This window comes from Pelodiscus sinensis, chromosome 26 (assembly GCF_049634645.1).
Source record: "Pelodiscus sinensis isolate JC-2024 chromosome 26, ASM4963464v1, whole genome shotgun sequence".
NCBI lineage: Eukaryota > Metazoa > Chordata > Testudines > Trionychidae > Pelodiscus > Pelodiscus sinensis.
In genome coordinates, this window is record NC_134736.1 from 9,370,839 (window position 1) to 9,395,673 (window position 24,835).

The 24,835-nt window shown below is 49.3% G+C and overlaps 1 protein-coding gene across 5 annotated transcripts in view; it reads right to left on the reverse strand.

The window, feature by feature from the left end:
• The window catches only part of KIRREL3 (kirre like nephrin family adhesion molecule 3), a 779,733-nt gene that overhangs the window by 335,139 nt on the left and 419,759 nt on the right, over positions 1 to 24,835 (reverse strand). For 4 of the 5 annotated variants that reach the window (XM_075909299.1, XM_075909298.1, XM_075909303.1 and 1 more), the window contains exon 2: positions 6,048 to 6,125. The exons of the other annotated variant lie outside the window; for it this stretch is intronic. In XM_075909299.1, coding sequence (XP_075765414.1) covers positions 6,048 to 6,125 — 78 coding nt within the window. The remainder of the gene's footprint in view (positions 1 to 6,047; positions 6,126 to 24,835) is intronic. 5 annotated transcript variants of the gene reach the window in all.

Below are 24,835 nucleotides of genomic sequence, written 5' to 3' on the forward strand. Positions count from 1 at the left end.
GGACCAGCATGTAATGGTGCAAATGCACCTCAGTCCTCATCTGCAGCCCCTTTGCCATTCCTGTGCCCTCAACTCTTTCAAGGCACCTCAACCCTGCCCTGCAGTCCCATCTGCTATTTGCACCCTGTCCTCACCCTGACTAGGGAAAGCCAAAAGCAGAATCATAGAACTGTAAGACTGGGAGGGACCTCGAGAAGCCTTCTAGTCCATGCCTCTGCACTCACGGCAGGACTCAGAGTTACCATACATTCTATGATGCTTTCCCATTGTAGACAGATCTAATATATATTTGACAGAGTTTGTGTCTGTCTGTCTGTCTCTGTTTGTTCAAGAACTCCTTTTAAATGGTAAGAGCTAGGAGTACAAAATTCGCGATACAGCTTCCTCTTGTCATAACTTCAAGCAACGTAAGGGTTTGGTGGTGCCGGGATAATGGGATGTGCCTGAAATGGGATTGCGTCCCTTCATAAAACCATACAGAAAAGAGACAGAATCACCAGGCAGGTGAAAGGGCTTGGTTGGGGGTGACCCCGCCATCTATGACTCCCCCAGCCCAGAACCTCCCACTCCTGAGGCACTGATCAAGTTCTGGAACAGTCTTCCAAGGGAAGTAGTGGGGGCAAAAGATCTATCTGGCTTCAAGATTAAGCTAGATGAGTTTATGAAGGAGATGGTTTGATGAGGTAACATGATCTTGGTAATTAATTGGCCTTTCACTATCATCTCTAGTGATGCCTCGTGGGATGAGGTTTACCGGGGAGGTTGACAAATGCCTTTGATGTTGACCCCGGAGCATCCAGACTACCGCGCTGATCAGCACAGCGCGGCAGCCATTTTAATTTAAATGACGCAGCGATTATTTAAATCGCCGCTTCATTTCCCTATGCCGAGTAAACAAATCTACATGCCTCTGGCAACAGAGGCATGTAGTCTAGACATACCCTGTGATTTTACCATTTTTACCACGTTGTAGTTACTGTGTGATAGCTTACCCCTCTTTCCCTAGTGAAGATGCATCCTTCAGGCATATTCTATGGGAGTACGGGTGGCAGAATCCAGTACTATTTTGCCTGCTTTTTGCAATATTTTCATGCCACTTGGCCCTTCCTACTAGTGACTGGGATTAGAATCAGCATCATAGAAACATTCTGAGAGGCATTTGAGGTGGAGTGGGATTGTGGGAGTACTCGGGAATCTCGTAGGAGAACCTGACCCTTCAGGATCAGCAATCCTCTGGGTAAGGCTGGAACTTTAACAGGGTTCCAAAAAAGAGCTAGATAAATTCATGGAGGTTAGGACCATCCATGGCTATTAGCCAGGATAGGTAGGAATGGTGTCCCTAGCCTCTGTTTCTCCGGAGGTGGCTCACAGGGGAAGGATCATGTGAGGATTACCTGTGTGTCCCCTCCCTCTGGGGCATCTGGTATTGGCCACTGTCAGCAGGCAGGATACGGAGCTGGATGGACCATTGGTCTGATCCAGTATGGCCGTTCTTACGGTTCTAACCATCCGACCTCCAGAGAATCCTTGTTATGTTTCTCCTTAATCAGCGAGCTCATTTCAGCCTCAGTGTGTTTGTCTCGTTCTTCCCAAGCAAATAACCACCAGCTTCTGCAGACAATAGGCTCCTTAGATTTAAAGGTGTGGTCCAATAATAATAAAGTCATTGGCTTTCCCTAGCGACCTGCTCCACTGTTGATCTGTTTGTACTGAAAATGGTCCTGGATGAAAATTCCAGATCCACCCCCCAAACTTTGGTGAATTCCAGAAACAAACTTTGCAGCTGGTGCCCATCTTTAATCTGAAGATGGTACTTGCTCCTGCTGTGAAGACAGGGGACTGGACTCGATGACCTTTCAAAGTCCCTTCTAGTTCAGTGAGATAGGTATATCTCCATATTAAAGAGCCCAAGTGGACGTCAGAGGCTAACCTTCCTGAAGCAGCTGAGAACATTACTTCATAGACTCATAGACTTTAAGGTCAGAAGGGATCATTATGATCATGTAGTCTGATCCCCTGCACAGTGCAGGCCACAGAATCTCACCCACCCCTCCTAGAATAATCCTCTCACCTATATCTCAGATATTGAAGCCTTCAAATACTTTGAAGACCCCAAGATGCAGAGAATCCTCCAGCTGTGATCTGTACCCCATGCTACAGAGGAAGGCGAAAAACCTCCAGGGCCTCTGCCAATCTACCCTGGAGGACAATTCCTTCCCAACCCCAAATATGGCGATCACCGTCGACGGAGCCATGTAGTTTAGACACACCCCTAGTGTGGTCAAAATGACAGCAGTGTAAAAGTTCTTATACTGTGTAGCTGGAGCTGTGCAGGATGGGTTGTCTTGCTGGGAGCAGGGGGTTGGATGGAGGAATTCCTGAGGTCTCTTCCAACCCTAATCTTCTGTGATTCTAAATGATAGTGATTTAGATACTTTTACACTGGAATAACTGTATCTAGTCTCTGGGTTGTACTGGTATAATCAGATAGTAAAAAGTTATAACCCTAACTTTTATATGCAGTACAGAATCCATCCCCAAACTAGGGGTATTAGATAGCAGGTAATATAACAGTCAACTAACTGTGTGATGAGAGAGGGGCATGGGGAGAAACACATATGTACACAACGTGCTTCTGTATCCGAGGCAGCAGTGTGGGGTGCCAGGTGGGAGCTGGTCCACGAGGGGGATCCAGTTTAAAAAGCAGTTCCCCTCGCGGACTGGTGGCCTACTGCCCAGCACTGCTGCCTCTGATACAGAAGCAGCAGTGCAGGGTGGCAGCAGCCCTTGTCTGCCAGGGGTCTGACCTCCCCATGGACAGAGGCTGCTTGGGAGGAAGAGGGTAGGGGGAGGCTGCCGTGAAGCAGCCTATGTCTGCGGCAGCCCACCAGCCCCTGTCCGCAGTGAACTCGGACCCCCTGTGAACAGAGGCTGCTTTCTGTCACCCTCTGCCTCCCCCCACGCTGCTGTCTCCCCCCAGCACTAGCTCCTGCTCCCTCCCTTGCTGCTTCTGATACAGAAGTAGCAGCACAGGGTACAGTGGGTTCCCCAGGAGTGAGGCCGGCCTGATTGCACTGGCTGCCAACCCTGCCCCCGGGGACTATAGAATAGTCATGTAACCATTAAGAATTTACGCAGTTAGTCGACTATTCTATTACCTGCTAACACCCCTAGTTGGGGACGGATCCCGTATTGTGTATAACTGATACAGAGGCAGCAAGGGGGGGAATGCAAGTAGTCAATTAGATTAACCAATAAGCCTAAGCTTGTTGGTTAATTGACTAGTCGACTACTCGCTCATATCCCTACAGCAAACCAGGGCTTACTCTCTCCCACAGCCAGGTAGTCTATGGGCTTGTCCAGACTAGAGCACATGTTAAATGACATATTAATTAACCTGGTTGTAAATGCCAATGTAGATGTTCTGAGATGTTTAGTCTGACACTCCGTGATGCCTGTGAACACACATTTGTGGACCGCCTACATCTGCGTTTCCAGCTGTGTTAGTTAGCACATGTGACCTGGCAATCACTTAATAATGTTTTACCAAAGTGCATGTCCAGACATGGCCTTGGCGTCCCTCGGGGAAAGTTGGGAGCTGTAACCCAACATCTGGCTTTATCGAATCAAGTGTCAGTGCTCCTCACACTGGTGATGATCCACAAGGATCAAGTGTGGCGATGTGGGATCTGATGCACAGGGTGGAAGAGAATCCAGCTCTCTGTCTTTGGGCCCTGCAGAGCTTATGGCAGAGTTGGATGCAACCCAAAGGCGGATAGGGAGCCGGAGAAAGTGCCATTCTTACTTGGTCGCTTCCTGATGGTCCTTGCATGCCAATTAACAGTCGGCTGCTGTTGTGGCTGGACCACGAAGGGGTGTGTGGCTCTGAGCTGCAGTGGGTAATGAAGCTGGTGGCGGCGGTAGGTAGTTGGAGAGTGCTGAGCAGTCTGTAGCGACGGCCCGTGCAATAAAGAAGCGTTAGAGTTAATCCTCTACCATCTGTCTTCATTCTACTAATAACCCACTCAATCAAACAGTGCCGACTGTTTGTTAACATTCAGAAACAGATACATAATCAAGAGGAATGTGCCATTTAGTAATTAAGGGCCAGATCCTTTCTCCGGCAGAACTCCCCGAGGCTCTGCCGGAGCATGGACTGCATTGCCAATCCTGAGCACATCGAGCCAGACACCTGCGTCACGGATGGCATCCCGCTGAATGCCCTACGGCTCAGAGCCTGGGCTCTTGCCGCTTGTGTTGACTTCAGGCTGCTGGCTTAGGAGTGACAATGCGGGTGTAGGTGAGAATGTTGCCTTAGGTAATAGGTCCCCCACAGAGCAACCCTCCTCCAAAGCCAATGGCCTAGCGTAACTGTCCAGCCACAGCAATGGTGCCCCCTCCAACCCAACGGTCAGTGCCTCACCCCCACATCAGCAGACGGGCTTGCACCTGCCCCCTCCCACAGCCTCAGGTCTGGCACTTTCCTTCCATTCACTCCCCACCAGCCAAGAGCAGACATGCAGGAGTCTTTTCTGCACCCACTCTCTCTTCTCCTGCCTTTGTCGTCTTGCCAGAGCTATACCCAGTCGTTAGCAGTCACCGCTGCAGCAATGATGGCATTTTTTGGCTGCCGTTCCTAAAGCGACGAGTGGGAGCTATTAAGCACTAGGAGGTGTCAGCCTTCTCCTTCGCCACCTGTTCCGGCCAGCCGCAGCAGCAGCTAGACAGGGCTAGATGGTGCCCGTGACAGCTTCTCATTTGCAGGAGAAAGTGCCTGCTGCGCTACCTCCCCCACTTTCCTTTCTAAACCAAACCATCTGCAGAGGGAGGCCTGTGCACTCCCCTCTATGGTGGGGAGGGGAACACAGCTGCAGGGAGGCAGGGCAGGGCCTGGCAGAGAGCAACAGCAGCTGTGTAGCTACCAGGACCCCTTTGATAGAATGTTCTGTGCAGCTGACAGGCCCAGCAGTAAAAGGAGTCGTGGGCAGGGAGAGAGGCTGGCACGTCAGGGGAAAGAGGGACAGTGCAGCAGGATCCCCCCCTTGTGCAGACGGGTTGCCATGAACCAAAACTGTACGGAGAGCAGGATAAAACACTGCTGCTCAGAGGAGCAGGAACTTGCTAGGCCCATCTCTAGTCACGATAAGAGATGTCACCAGAGGCATGTAGTCTAGAAACCCCCCCAGGGAAGACAAGGAAATATGCAAGCACTTCACATGCATTAAAGAAACCATCCTCCCAGGCAGGCAATATTAGCCCCAATCAGTAGATGGGGAACAAGGCACAAAGGATTGGATTTTCAAAGGTATGTAGATGCCTACAGATGGAGATGTGTGGGATTTTCAAAAGCACCTAAGAAGGTTTGGTGCCTAACCCTCCTATGATTCCCATGGGAGTTAGACACCTGGGAGGATCTGGGCCTTAGGATTCTAAATGTCATTGACTTTCAATGAAACTTAGTTTGTTGCTTTTGAAAGTGAGACTTTGGCATTTCTGAAATTTGAATCCTAAATGACTTGAACCCAACTCGCCCAAGTCAGAGTTCTTGTGACCTGCCATATTCCAGACAGGACCCTTCCGGGAACAGGAAAGGCTAGGAATAAAATAACAAGATTAAGCACAAGGGAAGCACTTTTTGCTCTTTGCAAGGGAAAGTAACCCATTTTACAGGTAGGCATCCGAAGCTCAGAGAGGTAAAGGGACACATCCAAGGTGACACAGTGAGTAAGTGGTAGAGTTGGGACTAGAAATCAAATCCCCCCTCTCCCACTTCCCTACTACACAGAGCTGCCACATCAGAAAACAAATCTTGAACCAGTGAAATCAGTGGAAGCTTTGTCATTGTCAGAACTGAATCAGGCTCTTGATGGATTTAAAACACATGTAAGCCCAGGGAAGGGGCTGGGGGACAGAAGATGTGGGGGTGGGAAGAGGGATAAAGGGAGAAGAACGTATAATAATGGGGGGAAGGAGGGAAGAGATGGGGAGAAGTAGAAGCTGTCGGGGTTGTGGGGAGAGGCTGGACGGCATGTGAGACAGGCACTTACCTTCAGTCATTCTCCGATACTTCTCCTTGTACATGAATCCCAGCACCAGGCAACATCCTCTTCTCGGGAGACCCAGTTCTAAAAGTGAAAGAGCAGCAGCTACGTTAGCTGGCAGGCCAGCCAGGAGAGGGCCACAAATGTCCACAGTCAGGACAGGGCAAGGGAGCTGGCACCCGCTGGCCCTGCTGTCAGTGCAAAGTAAAGGGGTCCTCGAGGCACAGGACTACAGGACCCGGGAAAGCAGACAGGAGAGTTCCTCCAGAGAAGGGTCTGAGCATCCTCCCCTCCCATGGGAAGGCCATTCCCGCTGCATGCCATCTCTCAGGTGTTTATCTCCTGCTGCAATATACTGGGAGTCTGTGCCCTTCAGTAACATGCAGCGGTGACAATGACCTGGCCTCTTAATCCCCTTTGCTCCGCAGACAGCGTGATCAGATGCAAGTGGCGCCTTGAAGGACAGATAAACCTGCCTTGAGGCTGCTTGCCCTTTAGAAACGAGCAGCTGTCCCTAATGGTGGCATAATGCCAAGCCCCTGGAAGCCTGTTGCTTTGATCCCACGATGTCTTACAGGGGGGTTACCAGCTATCAGTAAAAAGCAGAGCAGCAGATGTGAGCCTGGATTTTCCAGAAGCATGTTGTGTGCGTGTGTGTTTCTCCCCATGCCCCTATCTCACCACACAGTAAAAAAAAAAAACCCTCGTTCTTCAAAGCAATTATCCATGGCGGAGAAAATTAAGGTACCATGTCCCAGATGCAGCCTGCCTTTGGGGGCTCCCCATTCTACAAATCCAAGCTGATCAAAGGCCCTTTGATGTTTACTTAGTGCCTCTGTGCTCCCTTTCTACAGGTCCCATTTGTCACCAGAAGTGCACTCCTAATGCCGCAAAGAGAGACCGGGGATGAGAAAGTGGAAAACTGAAAAGCGCGAGGGCTGGCGGTGCTTTCGAGCTGAGTGCTACACACCGCAATCTATCTACCATCCGCATGGGGCCTGGGCTTCAATAGCGCTGGGGCGCCTCGCAACCATTAACCTGCTATGCTCCCGTCACCCCTGCGGCAGGGGATGGATACTATCCTCCCCGCCTTGCTCGTGCGGAGTATTACTTACTCCTGTGCATTCACTCTCTGGACTTGTGCAACCTGGGCAAGGAACACCGAGGCAGCCCATGAGGGGCAGACTGGGAATGACGTGTGGTACCCAACGATACAAAGCACCCAGGCAGCACCCTCCGTCCAAGTATCCGCAGGTGTGCCCAGGCACGAAGCCTGGTCTGCACAAGGGGGCAATCTGGAACTAATGTATGCAACCCTAGCCACATGAATAGCGAGGCTGGAGTCGATGCATCTGAGACTGAGTAACTGCGGTGTCCCCACTGCGAGAGGTCGACGGGAGAGCCCATCAACTTCCTTATGCTTCTGGATCCGGTGGCACGCCAGAGTCAATGGGAGCACCATCCACGGTCAATTTAGTGGAGTGTTAGTAGACCCACTAAACTGACCGCCATGGGATCGATTCCCCCCAGTACTTATCTCCTGGTAAGTGTAGACAAGGCCTAACTGGCCTTCTCAGTGCCCTGAGTGGGTAGGTATTAGTGTCCTTTGGTGATTGGGGGAGGAGGGAGCACCAAGTCACTGATGCTCAGAGGTACTGAGGTTCCTGCCAGTGATTTTATTGGGAGTTCAGTGTCTAAATACTTTGCCGATCTGGCCGACAGGCTGATCCAGAGCAAAACAGAAAAATTCCCAGTGACCTCAGTGGACTTTGCATCAGGCCCAGGATGGTGAAACAATTTGTTCAAGGTCACCTAGGACCTGTGACATGCTGAGAACCATCACTGCCCACTACCTTAGGACCCACGCCAGGAACATACTTACCCAGGTGCCTATCTATAAGCATGGAAATAGTTCCGTAAAACCAATGCGTAGAGTTAGGCACCTGCTTAGATGGTTTCCTGAATTGGGGTTAGGGTAGGATCATCCCCACAGTAAATTAGTAGCACAGCCTGACTCTCAGTCCCAGGCTCAAACCACAAGACAAAGCCATGCTGGTTACTGAAATCTTTGTATTTAGCTAAGAGAAACATTTGGGCTATTCCAGTGGAAATAAAAAATGGATGGGATAATTATTTGTGGACTAAAAGAGGCCTTCTCCTCACCTCTATTGGTTACCCCTAGTGTCTAGTGCCTACAAATGGAGGATAGCACAAGGAGCTGTTAACTCAGTAGCTAAGTGCTCTCTTCCAAATTCAAGAATTTAAAATCTAACATTGTTTAAATATATAGATCTGGTAGAAGAAAGCATTATGCATTTAATCCTTTACTGATAGGAAAGCAAAATATTAATCCCTATTGACCCTTCAATGAACACCATGCAGCCAAAGTGTAATTAAAGTAACAAAATTAGCTTAACTTCAAACAAAATCATCAGTTACACTGTGTAGTCAAAGAATCAGCGTTTCTCTTTTACTGAGTCTGAAGTGCAAGTCCATATTTTTTTGGGGGGTGCAAACTCTCCCCCATTTAGTGTTGGCGATTGTACTTCCACTAGCACTCGGTGAATTTTGAAACAGGTCAGAACGGTAGATGAGGTTCTGGCAGTCCCAAGATTCACATGGTGCCCCTCCCACCAGGAGTGTTTTGTGAGGACTGCAACACCAGTGCCAACACCAGAGCCAAGGGAGTCACTCTCTTGGCTAGAAGCACTAGTAGGACTGGAGCAGATACATACGAGTAGCAGGCTCTCGTCCTTTCTGGGGGTCAGTGCAACAATCTACTCCGATGGGTTATTTGCACGTTCCCTTCTCAAACATAGATCCTCTGCTAGTTAAGCTAGAGCAACACCCATCCTTGGCCAGTAGTGGTGGTCGGCTCTTCTCTTACATGAGGCCCCTAGCACTGGAAGCATGGCCTGCTTAGCTAGCTTGTTAAACGCCAGGTTTCATAGAAGGTACCTACGTAATCAAGAAAAGTGGAGAAGGAAAAGAGCGTGTTAGTGGCCAGGAAGCTGACAACACTTCAGCTGTAGCCCTGTTGTGTGATCATGGGCAACTTGATTAGCTTTCCTAAGCCCTCATTTCTCCAGTTCTTAAAGGGGGATCATACTTGGCAATGCTTCCAACCTGTGAGGACTAGGTTTGGGCCAGAGTGTGTCCAGAGTTTGGATCAGCTTGTTCTGATTTGGGCTCCATTTCCAGCTTGCCTCACAGCGGGGCTGTGATAAGGAACGCCTATTAAACCGTTTGATATCCTCTGATGAAAGGCGCTATACCGGTGCACAGCATTGTAATAAGTCATGCTGCAAATTTGTGAGATCTCGCAAAAGCTTTTATAGCTAAAGGCACTTTTAAATACTTAAGAGTCTGTAAAGATAAAGTGCTGTGAGGTGTCTCGGTGCAGCCTTGAAGGCCTTAAGTTCTGAGCTCTCTGTGGCTTACCGCCTCATGCTCTTCACGGTATGTCTACACTGCACACTCTGTAACTCAGGTTTGAACCCAGCCCCACTTCAGTCCACACACATATCAGTCTGACTGGGGGGTAGATCAGAGCCAAATCCCGCTGTGACTTGGATCCAAGCCCCATCCTGTTGCAGTGTGGATGCAGCAGAAGCCCCATACCTGAGTTAGAAGGTCTGCGTAGAAGCATCAGCACAGCTGGGAGATCCGCGTCTGGCAAGTGCACGGGATCTTGGTTTGGGCTTGGAACTACCAAGCCTGGGTCCCAGAGACCCAGGTTTACAAAGCAGTGTAAACAGGCTCCTAATGGCTAAGGACAACTGAAAGCTAAGAGTGTTAAGCACACATCCACCACTTGAAACGCTTTGGCATCAGGGTCATAACCCGCCTGTGTCCATACCCCATAACTCTGAAGCCATCCAATGAGCCACATTTTCCTCCAATGTGGCAAGAGTTGACGCATGTGATTTGGAAGAGGAGCTGTCGATTTGCTGCGCCAAATTACAGAAGCCTCCTGCTTTTCCTCATCAGATTTTTTTTCTCGCTTTCATTTGCAATTCAATAACCTGCTTTCAAAGCAATCACAATCCCCATAAGTCATGCAGAGAGCAAGGTTTCTGATCAACCAGCATATTAAAGGCCATAGCAAAGGAGTAGTAAAGGTTTATTAGCATGATCATACTTTGTACTATGGTGTAGCTGTGTCCCACCAGGAATGATAATCAATGTTTAATAGTCCAGTAATACCTGTTTAATAATTTTTTCAGCTCATCCTGCCTAATTGCAAGTTTATTAAAGAACAATAAACTTTATAATTAGCGTAAAGGCATAACTGCAATTCCATTGCTTATTTAATATTGAGTTAATTATATTACAACTAAGTTATTTTTCCCCTACATATTAAATATCAATTAGTTGTTTTAAACTATTGATTTGTATTTAATTAACTATGCTATTATATACCAATTAAGGTCTTATAAGAGAAGCTGAAACAGCTGGTCTCTTAAATTAAATTAAAAAAACCTCCATGGCATTAAAATAAATATCACGCTTTCACTTTCTCACGTTTTCACTCTGCAGAGAGGGTAATTTGTTCTCTGTCAACGTTTTTGCATTGTCGGGTTGTATGTGTGAGTTTCATTCATGGGCTTCATCTTCCATTCATTGAAAGAGGGGGGCCAGGAATCCCAGTGGCAGTGAAGGCCTAGTTCTAGTACCTGTGACACTGTAATTTAGAGGCTGGCTCCCATTGCAAGGTTAGAGTCTTGCTTAGTGAGCTCAGATACAAAGCAAGGTAAAGTCCCATCAGTACTTAGATGGGAGAATGTCAGAAGTCATGAGGGTGGTGATATATCACTGGGTCACATTCTTCCTTCCCAGCCAAAGCCGCAGCATGGTTCTCGGGGCCTGATGTTGCTGAATTTCTTGGCTGCAGTTGATGACTTTATGTTTTTTTCCCAGGTAATGGATAAAGATGTTAAATAGCATAGGGCCAAGAAGTAATTCCTGCAGGATGCCACTAGAAATACACCCACTCAAAGATAATTCCCCATTTACAATTACATTGAGACTGTCAGTTAGCCAGCCTTGAATACGTTTAATGCGTGCCACGTTGAATTTTTATCATTCTCATTTTTTTTAATCAAAATGGCATGTGGTGCTAAGTCAAACACCTTGCAGAAGTCTAAGAATAGTACAGCAACACTATTTCTTCTATTAACCAAACTTATAATCTCATAAAAATATATGAAGCTAGTGTGGCAGGATTTATTTTCCATATAACCATGTTCATTGGCATTAATTATATTGTCTTGCTTTAATTCTTTATTAATCCTTATTATTTATTTCCTTATATCAGTATTACATTGGCTGCTTTTCAATTTCATTGAACTTTGCTTTTTGCTTATATGGAGTTAGATAAATATCCCATCGCACGTTTTTTTCTGAGGAATTAGCCCGGCAGGCCTGGCTGAATTCCAAAGTAGTTAATTACATTCTTCCTCCCCATGTGCTCCCTGTACTTTCTGTGAACCCGCTACAGCATTCTTCATGTCCTGTCCCTAACACCCCAGCAATGTTGCTGTGTAGCTCTTAAAACAGCTGCTCCATTTCAACAGCAGTTGAATGGATCCTTCCACGTGTTGTTTGTATGTCGCTTGGCTTAATCTGCAAAGTAATAGGAGATCCTTGGAGAAGAAAAGAAGCTACGTTCATGTGTGAGGAATTATTATTAAATCTGTTCCTGCTTAATTTATAATAATGTATTTTTGAAAATCCTCCCAGATGAGAAAGTGGATGCATTACAATTTGCAATACGAATAAGGCAGCGACTGGCATTAAATGCTTTACAGATACTGTACTTTGCTCTATAGTACACTGCAGAAAGATTGCATTTATAAACCTATTTACTGTGTTATGCGCTTGCAAACCACCTTGTCATCCAGTTATTGCACAAATAAAATCTTAAAAGCAGAGGATTAGTTGAGCGTGTCCCTGCAGGACCACAACCTGATTTTTAAGAATCCATCGCTACAAGTAAACAGACGGTGCAAAGATTCTTGCCAGCTGATTGGCCTGTGTCCTAAAGTGCTGCTGGGAGGAGGAATTATTACTCAGTTGTCCATGGATGTGCAAGCTAAGCTCTGTTCGTGCTAATACAAGTTGATGCACATGGCAGATTTGTCCCTGGGCAGAGGCCTATGTGACCATTAAAAGTCCTATTTAAGCAACGTCCTTGGAGTAGCCTCTGCACGGGGTGAGTTTTACCCACAGACAGCAAGGCTGAACTTCATATTCTGAAGAGGCATTTCTGAAAGGGATACCTCAGAGGGGCCTGGATCAAGATCCAAACTTCCCGTAACTCTAGGAGTGTGTAGACCTGACATTTCCATTTGCTTCCATCTCAAATTCCTTGCACCTTCCCGACTGGTCCAGTCCCAATACTATTGGCACTAACAGATGGAAGCTTCGGGACTAGCCCATGGGCAGATTTCTGTAAGGTCAGGGAACGAAGCCACCAGAGTCAACTGCCAGTTCCCAGAGCCAGGGATCAGGCCAGAGTCAGAGCCGGGATCAAAGCTGCCCCTTCTAACTTGAACGTAGTTAGTGTGGGTAATCGCCATTCCCGTACAAGTGCACTGGTGCCTTTGGTATACACAGACGGTACCTCCCTAAACCCAGACTCTGTGGTCTGGCCACATCCATGTTCCAGCAGGACCACAGATGTTCCTGGACCAGACAGCCCAAGTGCAGGAAGGACAATGGTGAGTTGAAAACCGCAGGGTGGGGAGCTGCGGCAGCACAGGGAGTCCCGCAGCATGGCCGGGAGCCCCAGGGTAGGGGCTCGAGTGGCATGGGGAGCTCCAGTGGTGCATCCAGGAGACCCATGGCAGGGGCTCAGGTGCCACAGGGACAGGGAGCACCGCAGCATGGCCAGGAGCCCCAGGGCTGACGGGTCCTACAAGGGCCAGCAGCACAGATGGCTGAAGGCAAGGGGAGCCTACTGGGGCCAGAAGCAGAGCTGGTGTGGGGCTGGGAAGCCAGTGATGGGGGACCTCCCCTGGTCCGGTCAATTCCCTTGTTCGGGATTAGTCAGGTCCTGAGGGTGCCGGACCATGGAGGTCCAACCTGTACTCTCAATCCTGGCCCGCATCAGGGTCTGTGCTGCTGCATCTTCACTGCTATGGGTATGTCTACACTACCCCGCTAGTTCGAACTAGCGGGGTAATGTAGGCATACCGCAATTGCAAATGAAGCCCGGGATTTGAATTTCCTGGGCTTCATTTGCATAAGCCGGGCGCCGCCATTTTTAAATCCCGGCTGGTACAAACCCCGTGCCGCGCGGCTACACGTGGCACGAACTAGGTAGTTTGGACTAGGCTTCCTAGTTTGAACTACCGTTACTCTTCGTGGAATGAGGAGTAATGGTAGTTCGAACTAGGAAGCCTAGTCCGAACTAGCTACTCCGTGCCGCGTATAGCCGCGTGGCACGGGGTTCGAACCAGCCGGGATTTAAAAATGGCGGCGCCCGGCTTATGCAAATGAAGCCCAGGAAATTCAAATCCCGGGCTTCATTTGCAATTGCGGTATGCCTACATTACCCCGCTAGTTCGAACTAGCAGGGTAGTGTAGACATACCCTATGTTAGCCATGCTACCTCGATTAAAGCTACCTTGATCTGCTCACCTGTGATGCACCGTAATTTGAGGTGCAGACATAGCCTGTTGGGGGGCTACCTACACCTTAGCAGCCTCACTGGGACTACCCCATGGACCGCAGCACCGACCACACTGCACCCTGTCCCTGGCACGGCACCTAGGCCAGGCGTGCAAGAGTCCCCGAAGGACGGCCTTATTGCAATGCCAGCACTGCGGGAATCCTCCCTGACCAGAACTGGCGCTTTCAAAGCTCCTTCTTGCCATTTAGGGCTTTCTACCCTGTGTAAAGGGAAGAATGGCTTCACCCCGCACCCTTCTGCACTCTCCCTCCGCTTCTCCAGTCGTTTTCACCGCGTCTCCCAGGACCGCTTCTATTTCCGCCGTATCTTTTCCCAGATGGTTTCTCAGAACTGAAATCCACACTTAAGTTGATGGCCTGGCACTGATTTGCATAATGCCATGACAGCACATTGATATTATTGTCTATCCTATTTATCCAGCCTAACCGTTTTGTTTGTTTTTCATTATATTGAATGGAGTTTTTCACTCAACTATGCCCAATGATGCTTCCGTCCTTTCCCTGAGGGATTAACATTTAGCTGCCACCTAGCAATGTGGGGGAGGCACCCAAATGATTCCTCCCAAGCAGCATTATTTTCACAGCATTTTTCAATGTTGAATTTCAGCTCCCATTGTGTTGCCCATTCATCAAGCTTAGTTAGGACCCTCTAAAGTTCTTCATGGTCTTCCTGCTTCAGACACTAGCCTGGATCTTTATTAAGGGCCAGGTGCTGTGGTTCCTTTGACTTCCATAAAGTGACACCTCTTCACACAAACAGATGATTTGGCCCACACTAAGGGTACGTCTAGACTACAAGCCTCTTTCGAAAAAGAGCATCTAGACGACAACCAGTTTTTAAAAAAAAAACAAGCCGCTTTTTCGAAAGAGAACACCCAGGCAGTCTGGATGCTCTCTTTCAAAAAAGCACAGTTTGCATTACATAGAGCCTTTTTTCAAAAGAGCACTTTCAAAAAAGGCGTTATTCCTCATAAAACGAGGTTTACCGTGGTCAAAAAAAATCGCTGAGTTCTTTCGATTTATTGTCGACAGAATGTGGCAGTAGTCTAGACGCAGGTAAAGATTTTTCGAAAAAAGGCCACTTTTTTTGAACAATCCCTGTAGTCTAGACACACCTAAGAGACTGTCCTGTGGCTTGGCTGAAAGCCTATTGGATTTCTTCCTACAGTCAGTCTCCAAATCAAACTTCTCGGCATTGGCTCACTCCATAGTGGACAGAAGGCCTCTGATTTCCAAGGCCAGGATATAATGCTTAATTTTAAACCACTGGCCTTTTTCCATGGCCTCTTGACTCTTCGTTCTGGACTACACTAGGGAGCTATGTCGAAATAATGCCCCTTCTGTTGAAATAACAAGTGGAGCATCTACACGGACAAGCATGTTATTTCGAAATAACAGGCTGGCTATTTTGGAACAATGACTCCTGCTTTCCACGAAGAGTAGCGCTAATTCCAAAACAGTTATTTTGACGTAGCACTAGTGTGGACGCTCCACTGCTGCTATTTCGAAGTAACTGCTCCCCAGAGTCGTTCAAAGTCATTACTCCCCGGTGCTTCCTAGGGCTCTAAGTTGAGGTAGTGCGTCCACACTAAGAAAGCCTACCTCGGACTAATTTTGAGGCTTCCCTGTAGTGTGGACATGCTATTTCAAAATAGTTATTTTGGGAGTTGTTATTTCGAAATCATTTCCCAGTGTAGACCTGCCCTTCCAGTCCACGAACAACAGCAATTCAGGACAGTACAACACCCCACCTCTTCCTCACTGCCATTCTGCAGGGGCCACCCAACCTACCTTGCAGTGTCCCTACCTCTACGTGCTCCCCATACCCTGTGGAGTGGATGCAGGTTGCTGGGAGTTTCCTGTCTCTTTAAAGAGGAACCGGTGTGAGCGCAGACAGGGTAAGCAGAGGGAGGCCAGGTGACTGTCACATCTGTCTCCTTCACACTCCAGTGGAGGTTCTTTCCAGCCAGCAGGCGCGATGGCCACCCTCAGAACCTTTCAGACTCCTCCAAGGCAGAAAGAATGAGGCCGGACCAGGCTGCACAGACAGTTTGCTCGATGTGTCTTTGCTCCGTCCATCTGCTCCACCTCCCATGGGCATTCCTCTTGTGTGTCCGGAATTTCACATGCCCGTGAATGTCTGGCCCCTGCCTCCTCATTAGCTTGGAAGCTTGTTCACAACTCCCAGTCACTTGGGGAGTAGCCTGACGAGGGCTGCAGTAGCACTGATGTCTCCCTGGCTGCTCCCCACTGTGCCTCAGCTTGTGACATGGAGAACCAAGAACTTCCACTTAGTATATCACCGAGGAAAGGGGGGGGGGTGTCAGGAAACTGGTGTCATCCTACAGGAGAAGGCTACAAAAGAGGGTGTGTGTCAAATACCATCCGCCTATGCAAACAGCATAGTGCCCTCCAACCTGAAGGATCCCACAGCACTTCATAAACCATTTTCCAGTCGCAGTCAATGACTCCCAGTTCTGTGCACTGGGAAAACCTCACCCATCACTTCAAATGCAGCCACCTCTGGTATGTAGCATGGCAGCTGTTTGACACTCTGGCTATGTCTAGACTACACAGTTTTTCTGAAAAAAGTAGCCTTTTCTCGAAAAACAAAAAAACAAAAACCCACAAAACGTCACCTGCATCTAGACTGCCATTGCGTTCTTTTGAAATTAAATCGAAAGAATGTGGCGGTTTTTCCGACAGCGGTAAACCCCATTTTACGAGGACGCAAAGAGGGGGTTTTCGAAAGAGAGTGTCCAGATTGCTGGGTTCTCTCTTTCGAAAAAGTGGATTGCTTTTTCGAAAGTCCTGTGGATGTCTAGACGATCTCTTTCGAGCTCTTTCGAAAAAACCTCTTTTGAAAGAGGCTTGTAGTCTAGACGTACCCTTCGTAGCAGTTTAGCATGACATGACATGAAAGAGAAAACCTGTATCCAATTGGAACTGCAGGGGAATTTTGGAGGGGAAAGTGGAATGGTCCAAACTTGGACTTGGCCAGCAAGAACAGGTAATCTTCCTATTCTTGTGAAAAGTGTGTTGGTCCTTCAATGACCGCAATAGCCGTAGCACAGAACCTCAACTCAGGGGAAGATTTTCTAGGAGTTTGATTTGATAGTGTTTGAATAAGTCCCTTTTACACCTAGGAATAGGAGAAAGAAATTTAAAGCCAACCTCCCTCTCTTTTCTTTTGTGGAACAGATGAAAACTGGCTCAGGAAAACCCAGAGCAAAAATCAGAAAAAGGAAGGAGAACTGGTTTGGAAAGAAAAAAGAAAAAAGATGTGATTTGAATCCAGGCCTAAAATCAGGGAGTGGTGTGGAGTTCTCATTTCCTCCAAAGTGGCTGTGTCCATCCTTGTGTCAGTTTCAGGCACCCTAAATATCCCAGTGTGTTGGGGTGGTCAAAGCCCCCATGCCTCCTACAGGAGGCCAGAGACCTTGCCACACCCCATCCCAGTGAGAGGAGCAGAAGAGAGATCCTCCAGGCAGGAGAGAGTGGCTGTGTCTGCCGCAGCCAATCAGGGCCCAGCAGACCAGTATAAAAGGAACTGGACCCAGGCAGATCTACCTGCTGACTGGGAGACCAGCAGCACTGCGGAGAGCTCTGAGTGCAAGCTGAACTTAGACCTGGTAAGACTGGCCAGGAGCTTAATAGCACCATGGACAGGGCTAGTCAGCTCCTAGCCTCAGAACCTTAAAAGACAACCAGAAAGAGCAGCATCCAGGAGCAAGGAAAGTACCAGACAGCCAGGCAAAGAGCTTACGCAGCACCCCTTTACCACATTGGGGCGCTCACAAGCAGGTGGACCCCATTGCACCCATGCTCCCTGATTTTGTGCCATGAGTAATGCAAACCTCCCTGTATTACCCAGTGAGACAATCTAGCACCCAGCAATTGCAGAGTCATTTATTTATTTCGGGGGCTAGGAAAATGGTGTCCAAATACAGCTCTAAGCATCTGTATCAAGGTGGGATTCACCCCCATTACGTTCCTCCCAGAGCACTAGCCTGAAAACTGCCCACCCAGGCCACCACCTCCCTCCAGGAAAAGAGTGGGTGACAGAGAGATTTTGCAGCATGCCTGAAAATCAGCAGATTCAGACCAAGCTGGACTGAAGTAGACAAAGTTAATCATAGAATCATAGAATACTAGGACTGGAAGGGACCTCGAGAGGTCATCAAGTCCAGTCCCCTGCCCTCATGGCAGGACCAAATACTGTCTAGACCATCCCTGATAGACGTTTATCTAACCTACTCTTAAATATCTCCAGAGATGGGGATTCCACAACCTCCCTGGGCAATTTATTCCAGTGTTTGACTACCCTGACAGTTAGGAACTTTTTCCTAAGGTCCAACCTAAACCTCCCTTGCTGCAGTTTAAGCCCATTGCTTCTTGTTCTATCCTCAGAGGCCAAGATGAACAAGTTTTCTCCCTCCTCCCCATGACACCATTTTAGACACCTGAAAACGGCTATCATGTCCCCCCTCAATCACCTCTTTTCTAAACTAAACAAACCCAATTCTTTCAGCCTTCCTTCATAGGTCATGTTCTCTAGACCTTTCATCATTCTCGTTGCTCTTCTCTGGACCCTCTCCAATTTCTCCACATCTTTCTTGAAATGCGGTGCCCAGAACTGGACACAATACTCCAGCTGAGGCCTAACCAGCGCAGAATAGAGCAGAGTTCTCTTCCAGAGTCCCAGATCTCTCAAAGAAAACTTGGGAAGGACCATGAAATATGCTGGTGTGGATAACTGCCCTGATTACTGATCTCTTCAAGTCCACATTTCCTGAAGCTGTGAAACTCCATTGTTAAGAGCCCTCCAAACTCGGCTGTCCTGAGTGCTTCAAATTTCTGTGCCAGGGGTGCTTTAAGCCCATCCCAAAGCAGAAAAAGCATGGAAGAGCATTCAGTCTATCATTTGAAGATGACACGGCACAGCAGTCTGAGGCAGGGAACCCTGTGGTCCTTCTATTACGGAGAAATCATGCTCCAGCCTCGCAAATGACATTACTACTCTGTATCTTATAATTAAATTGTATTTGCTGGTTACCTCACAGCACGTCTGCAATTCTTGTTCATCCGAGGCTTTTTCTTCCAATCTTCATCTTCTATTTTGTTTATTTTCCCTAAGATTTTTGCCCCCTTCCCAACTCTCAGCAATTTCACATAACTCCCTAAGTTGCCTTTCTCTTGGAGAGATAAAAGAGAGATACACAGAGAGCATGTGTGCTATGAAAAATCAAAGGAAGGCACTTGGATAGCTCTTGTTTTTCTCACAGATTCCATAAGATTTGGAGTCTGGAGAGTTTTACCCAGGACTTTCGTGCTAGGATGTCCTGAGGAAATGCACAAGGTACATTTACTAGCCTTTCAGACCTGGGATCAAAAGGAGTGTGATGGAATAAACAGAGTTACCCATGGCCACTTGAAAAGTGTCACAGAATCGTGGTGAAGTTTAGCTTGAGTGGATCTCTTTGGTGGGGAGAGACCCATCAGTAGAGGGGTGGTGGGTGTGGTAGATCAGGACCGTGGTGCATCTGCCGAGCTGTGTTGGGGGACATAGGACTGAAGGCAGGAGGTGCTGAAGACACCCAGAGGTGCTGAAGACACTGGGGTACCCAGAGCTGTATGGGTGGCGCATTATTTTTGAGAGGCATGGCTGCTCCAGGTTGGGACTAGCACAGAGTGGCTCGGCTGTGCTGGGGAAATAAAAGGAGATGCTGCAGGTCAGGACGCACTGGCAGAGCTGAAGATGTGGAGGGAGGATGCACATTTTTGGCTCAGTGACTGCAGTCCACCTTTTTGCTCTGTGGCTTCTGCTAAAATTCACTCAAACTGTAGAAATAAGTTAGAAAGGGCCACTGGAAACCCACCCCCACCCCTGGGGAATGAATAAGGCTCTGACTGCACACACGGGGCGAAAGCTGCAGGAAGGAAAGGATTTTCTGCTCATTCCAGCTCCATCCTTTTCCTGTTGCAAAGCTGCTGTGCTTGAGGGATGGAAGCTTTGTAGGAAGCAGCAGGGGAGTCATTCGGATGCTGGGCATGGATAGAACAGGAAACTGAATGGTGGGGGAGCATTTAAGGGCCACCCGGCTGGGTGCTGATTGCTGAAATACCCAGCATGGCTTCCCCAAATCCTCAACAACGGAAGACCCCATCCAGCCAATGGAAATGACTCACTCATGATAGTGACCAGGCCCAGGGCTGGCCCTACCATGAGGCGAACTGAGGCGGCTGCCTCAGGAGCCAGACTGGGAGGGGGGGGTGCCACTAGGACCCAGAGTGTAGAAAATTGTGTCTGCTGCTGATGCATATGTAGGTAGCAGAGCAGTCCCATGAGAGGAGTAGAACAGGAAGAAGGCAGAATTGAGACCTTTTAAAGTTTTGCCCCAAGTGAGGAGGAATGGGGCGCATCATTTGAGCTCCCCTCCTCAGGTGCCAAAATGTTATGGGCCAGGCCTGACCAGGCCGGTTATTCTGCTACAGTGCAGGGCGAGAGACGCACAGCTGGTGACAGACTTTGCACCGGCACTGCACATCCACAACGCCTGATGAAGAGGATGGGGGCTGATCTGGGAATCCAATTCAGTCTGCAACATGCATAAGTGAACCCATGCGCATTAACATTTCAGCTTTTCCCTTCCGAGCTCTGGGTTAGGTCCACCTGGAAGCTGATGCCACAGCGGTTTTCTGGCGTCCAGCTCGTACTGCTTTCAATGGAAGTCTGGGGCCGACAATCTTTGAGGATTTGCTTCTTTGCCACTTTTGCTCTCAGACCCCACAGGATCTTTCCCAGATGTCAGAAGGGCTCAGGGATCAGCACAAGGGGTGGATGGAAGTTTGGGTTAGTTCTCATTCTTTCAAAATTTGTTTGGCCCGTCTTAAGTAGGACATGACCAAGCCCAGTGTTATCCCAGCTGTGTACTGCCCATTCTGCTACAGTCCGCTAGCAGGCCTACTTCTGCTCCCATCAAAGTCAATTGCACAGTGCCAGATCAAAGTCTAGCTAGCTAGTTCGTCTGGCTAGGAATGGAGATGAACGATGGACAAATTGCAAGTGGTGCAGAGGTTCTGTTGGATAAAGCTACCTAGGAGAATCATAGAGCCCTAGAACTGGAAGGGACCTTGAGAGGTCATCAGGTCCAGTCCCCTGCCAGCAGAGAAGCTCTGTGTTGCAGTACTGGTGGAGGAAGTGGGGCAAAGCAGCTGGACAGCAGCATCTCTCACAGCTGGGGCTCACACACCACTGGAAAATGCTGTGATTTCAGAGGGTCCTGCTGCCTCAGGCCGAGAGCGTCAGCACTCACGTGCTAAGTAGTCATTGGCTGGGTCCAGACTTGGCAAGGAGACCTCCAAGAACATTCGAGTGCTGCAGGGAGTGGTGTGGAAGTAGAAAATCTGTCTGGGCTCTCAGTCCCCGAAGGGTGTCCAAATGCTGTTCCTTGGATAGGACGTGCTTTCCACAACGTTGGGGTGTTAGTTGCGCTGTCTTACTTCAATTTCTGTTGGCTAATTTCATCCAGCTTTCCCGCAATGTCAGGTGGAGACAGAACTCCTTTCTCCTACACAGCAGTGCGGCACCAGCTGCTGCATCACACCCCACAGGTGGCCGCGTTTCAGCAGCAGGACAAAGAGCCAGGTCCCAGGGTCACAAAGAGCCAGGTCCCACTGGAGCTATGTGGATTTACACCACTGACGGATCTGGCGTGCTGTCTGCAAAGCACTGTGGGCAGACAGGAGGCTAATACCACAGCATTCGTCTACCACACATCACGCCAGCGACCAGAGTGAGGGAGACAGGTAGAAGAGCAGCCTGGGGGAACCCAAACTGGCATAAGGGCTGAGAGCTCAGAGGTGGATGCTCTTTGACGGCCATAGTGCAGACCGTGGCATACGACACACAGGCAAGAGCAGGGTGCAGTGGATGTCTCTTTCCTAGACGACTGTGTCTCAGCACGTTATGGGCCTTGACTAAGTTAAACTCCCGGCTTGGAGCTGGTGCCTTTATGTGTCTTTTACTTGCTGCTGCTTCTCACATCTGCTGCCAGCCCATGTAACTTATTGCAGGCACTTTGGCTTCCATGGCCAGGGGGCCATTTTCCCAGTGTTGGCTGTAACGTGAATGATATGTGACAACAGCTCCCCTGCTTCTCGCAGTGTCAGTGCGCTGCTACTCAGCACACACCGTCTCGGTCCCATTAAAAGTAATGGAGTGAGATTGTCCAGGCCATTACTTTCAATGGCTTCGTTTCAGCCAGACAGCCTCAAGCGCCTGTAACCTCAAAATAGCAGGCCGGGTGGCTCCAACCTTCTCTGCTTCATTAGCACATCCACGCGCTCCGAAGCGCCGGAGCTTAATTGGAAAGACAGCCCGGTTTGGGTCTGACGTAATTGCTACAGGAGAGGCACAAATATTCTTCGCACCTTTCACAAACATGTCTTTGCTTAGCAATCTTTTTTCCACGTTAAAAGAAATTTCAGGAAAAAGGTTTTTTATCTTTTTCAAAAACAAGCACGTTTTTTCACGTTTTTCTTTTAAGAGCATGAAGAGGAAAACACACACACATACATGAACATAACAGCCATACTGGGTCAGACCAAAGGTCCATCTAGCCCAGTATCCTGTCTTCCAACAGTGGCCAATGCCAGATGCCCCATAGGGAGTGAACACAACAGGGAATCATCAAGTGATCCCTCCCTTGTCACCCATTCCCAGCTTGTGACAAACAGCGGCTAGGGACCCCATTCCTACCCATTCTGGCTAATCAGTACTGAGGGACCTAACCTTCATGAATTTATCTAGTGCTTTTCTGAACCTTGTTAAAGTCCTGGTCTTCACAACTTCCTCTGGCAAGGAGTTCCACAGGGTGTGTTGGGTATAGTGCATTATGGGAAATGTAATCCGGAGGCACCCAAATGGCAACTCCCATCAGACACTAAGCAGATGCAGTTTAACTGATTGGAAACAAAACTTTTCTGAATCTATCGTTTTCAGAACTTTTCATTCCATCAAAAATTGGCATTTCATTGTGTCTAACTTTTGGGAAGAAATGCTGGCCTGTCATTATGTCCTGCAGGATGTAAATTCCAACTTATGCCGACTGCCAGTTCTGGGGTCACCATGTGGGGCCTAGTGAGCTCTTTGCCCCACACACGGCTCCACATGCAGTCCCAACGACCCTCTGGTGTAGCAGCGCTGGGCTGCAGCTGGTCTATGGTGTGTTCACAGAGTGGCCATGGGGCCAATTTGCAACTAGACAGTCTTGTTACTGAAGGCGGGAGAGGCAGGGAGGTACCAGATCTCCATCCATGCCAGGCCCTGCTCAGCCAGGCCCACTTCATATCTGTGTGGGGTGGCTGCCGCTCACAGCCCCAACGCTGCAGGCAAGTCCCTCCAGAACTGGTGGAGTGGGTAGGGTGGTGGAGGAAGAGGCAGGGCAGGGCCACATGGACAGCAGCAGGCCCTCAGGAGAAGAGGGGGACCCAGGAATGGGAGAGTAGGGAATGTTGCTGGCCCTGATCGTGCTGGTAGGGGTGTGGGAACCCAGAACTTGAGCAGCAGGATGCACTGAGGAAAACCGGCAGTGGGGCTGAGTTAGGGGTTGGTTTTAAATTCTAAGCTCTGCTTGTGTGGGCACAGCGGGCAGCATGGTTTTAAGGGACTAACATGAAGGCTGGTGTTGCACGCGTGGCCTGGGCTGGTAGGTGGGGTGCCTGGAAAAGAGTGGGAAGCAAACAGGGGTGCTGAGTTTGCATGACAGGCAGGGCACAGAGGAACTCAGTGATTGTGCAGTGGCAGAGGCCCCAAGGCTGACCCCAACCCGGTTGCCCTGGCGATAAAGCAGGGCGGCCATTTGCAGGAGCCCCGGCTGCGGGAATGGACATGTCTGTGCGGTTCTGCTAGCTCCTTAGCGTGCAGCGAGATCCCAGCTGGCAGGCAGCGCTGCTCCGTGACAGCCTGAGTTACATTATGTCTGGGCACTTTCACACATCTGGCTAGTGTGCGAGTAGAGCACGGACTGCGGCGAAGGACACTGATGCAGAAGAGGCAAAAGGGCCTGTGTAGGGCGTTGTTATTTCCCTGCAGGGCTGAACACGTTGCTGCTCAGCATGGGGACTCTCCGTGGGTGGCAGCATGTGTCCAGGCCCCAGATGTTGGCCTAGACACAGGCCCCGGAGGGCAGATGGGCAGATGCAGAATGGGAGACGTGTACAGGAAAGGTGATGTAGGACCCATCCAGAGGCCCCTACAGTGGGGGAAGTCTTTGTGCTGACTGTAACAGGCTCTGCGGGAAGTTCCTGGTTGAGGGATTTGGGGGAGGGATGGAAGAGGGATAACTCTGCTAATTTGCTGGGCCTGTTCCCTGCCTCTGCGGCCTGGCCCCCATTTTCACGGGAGGGAAAGTATGTAGGGAAAGAGGTCAGTTCTGCCCAAGCAAACTCTCCTGTTGTAGAGACACTATCAGGAGAATGTGCACATGTCTGAGTGAGTGTGCATGTGTGAGTAGGAATTCACACAGGGTGTGTGTGTGTGTGTGTACACCTGCATGTCTGAAGGGGGTGTGCGTGCCTGAGGGTGCACATGTGAGAGTGGCCTGCCCCTGTGAGTGAGAGTGAGTGCGTGCGTGTGCACATGGCTTTGTATCTCTGAATGAGACTGTGTCTCTGAGTGTGGCACATGTGGGTGTGCATGTATGTGTGCGAGTGAGAGGCAGCATCAGTGTACGTGCCTATTGGGGGCATTGGTGCAGGTAAGCAGAGGTTCATGGAGTGATGATACCTCCTTCTCCGCTGAGCTCAAAGGCCTGCTGACGGAAGCCATGGACCCCGGAGACCACAGCATTATCCACCCTGATAATCACAGAGCAAACGGCCACCACCGCAGCCCAGAGCCAACAGGTGTGCTAGGGACAGTGGTGGAGCCTTGTGCTAGGGATGGTGGAGTTTCCCTGTGCTAGGGACGGTGGAGGTGCCCGTGCTAGGGATGGTGGAGGTGCCCTGACCTACTAAGTGACTTCGACAGGAGAACAGCCACCCCTGCCAATGCCACACAGGACGCATGAGATGGCTCCACTCCAAGGCTGTGTCTA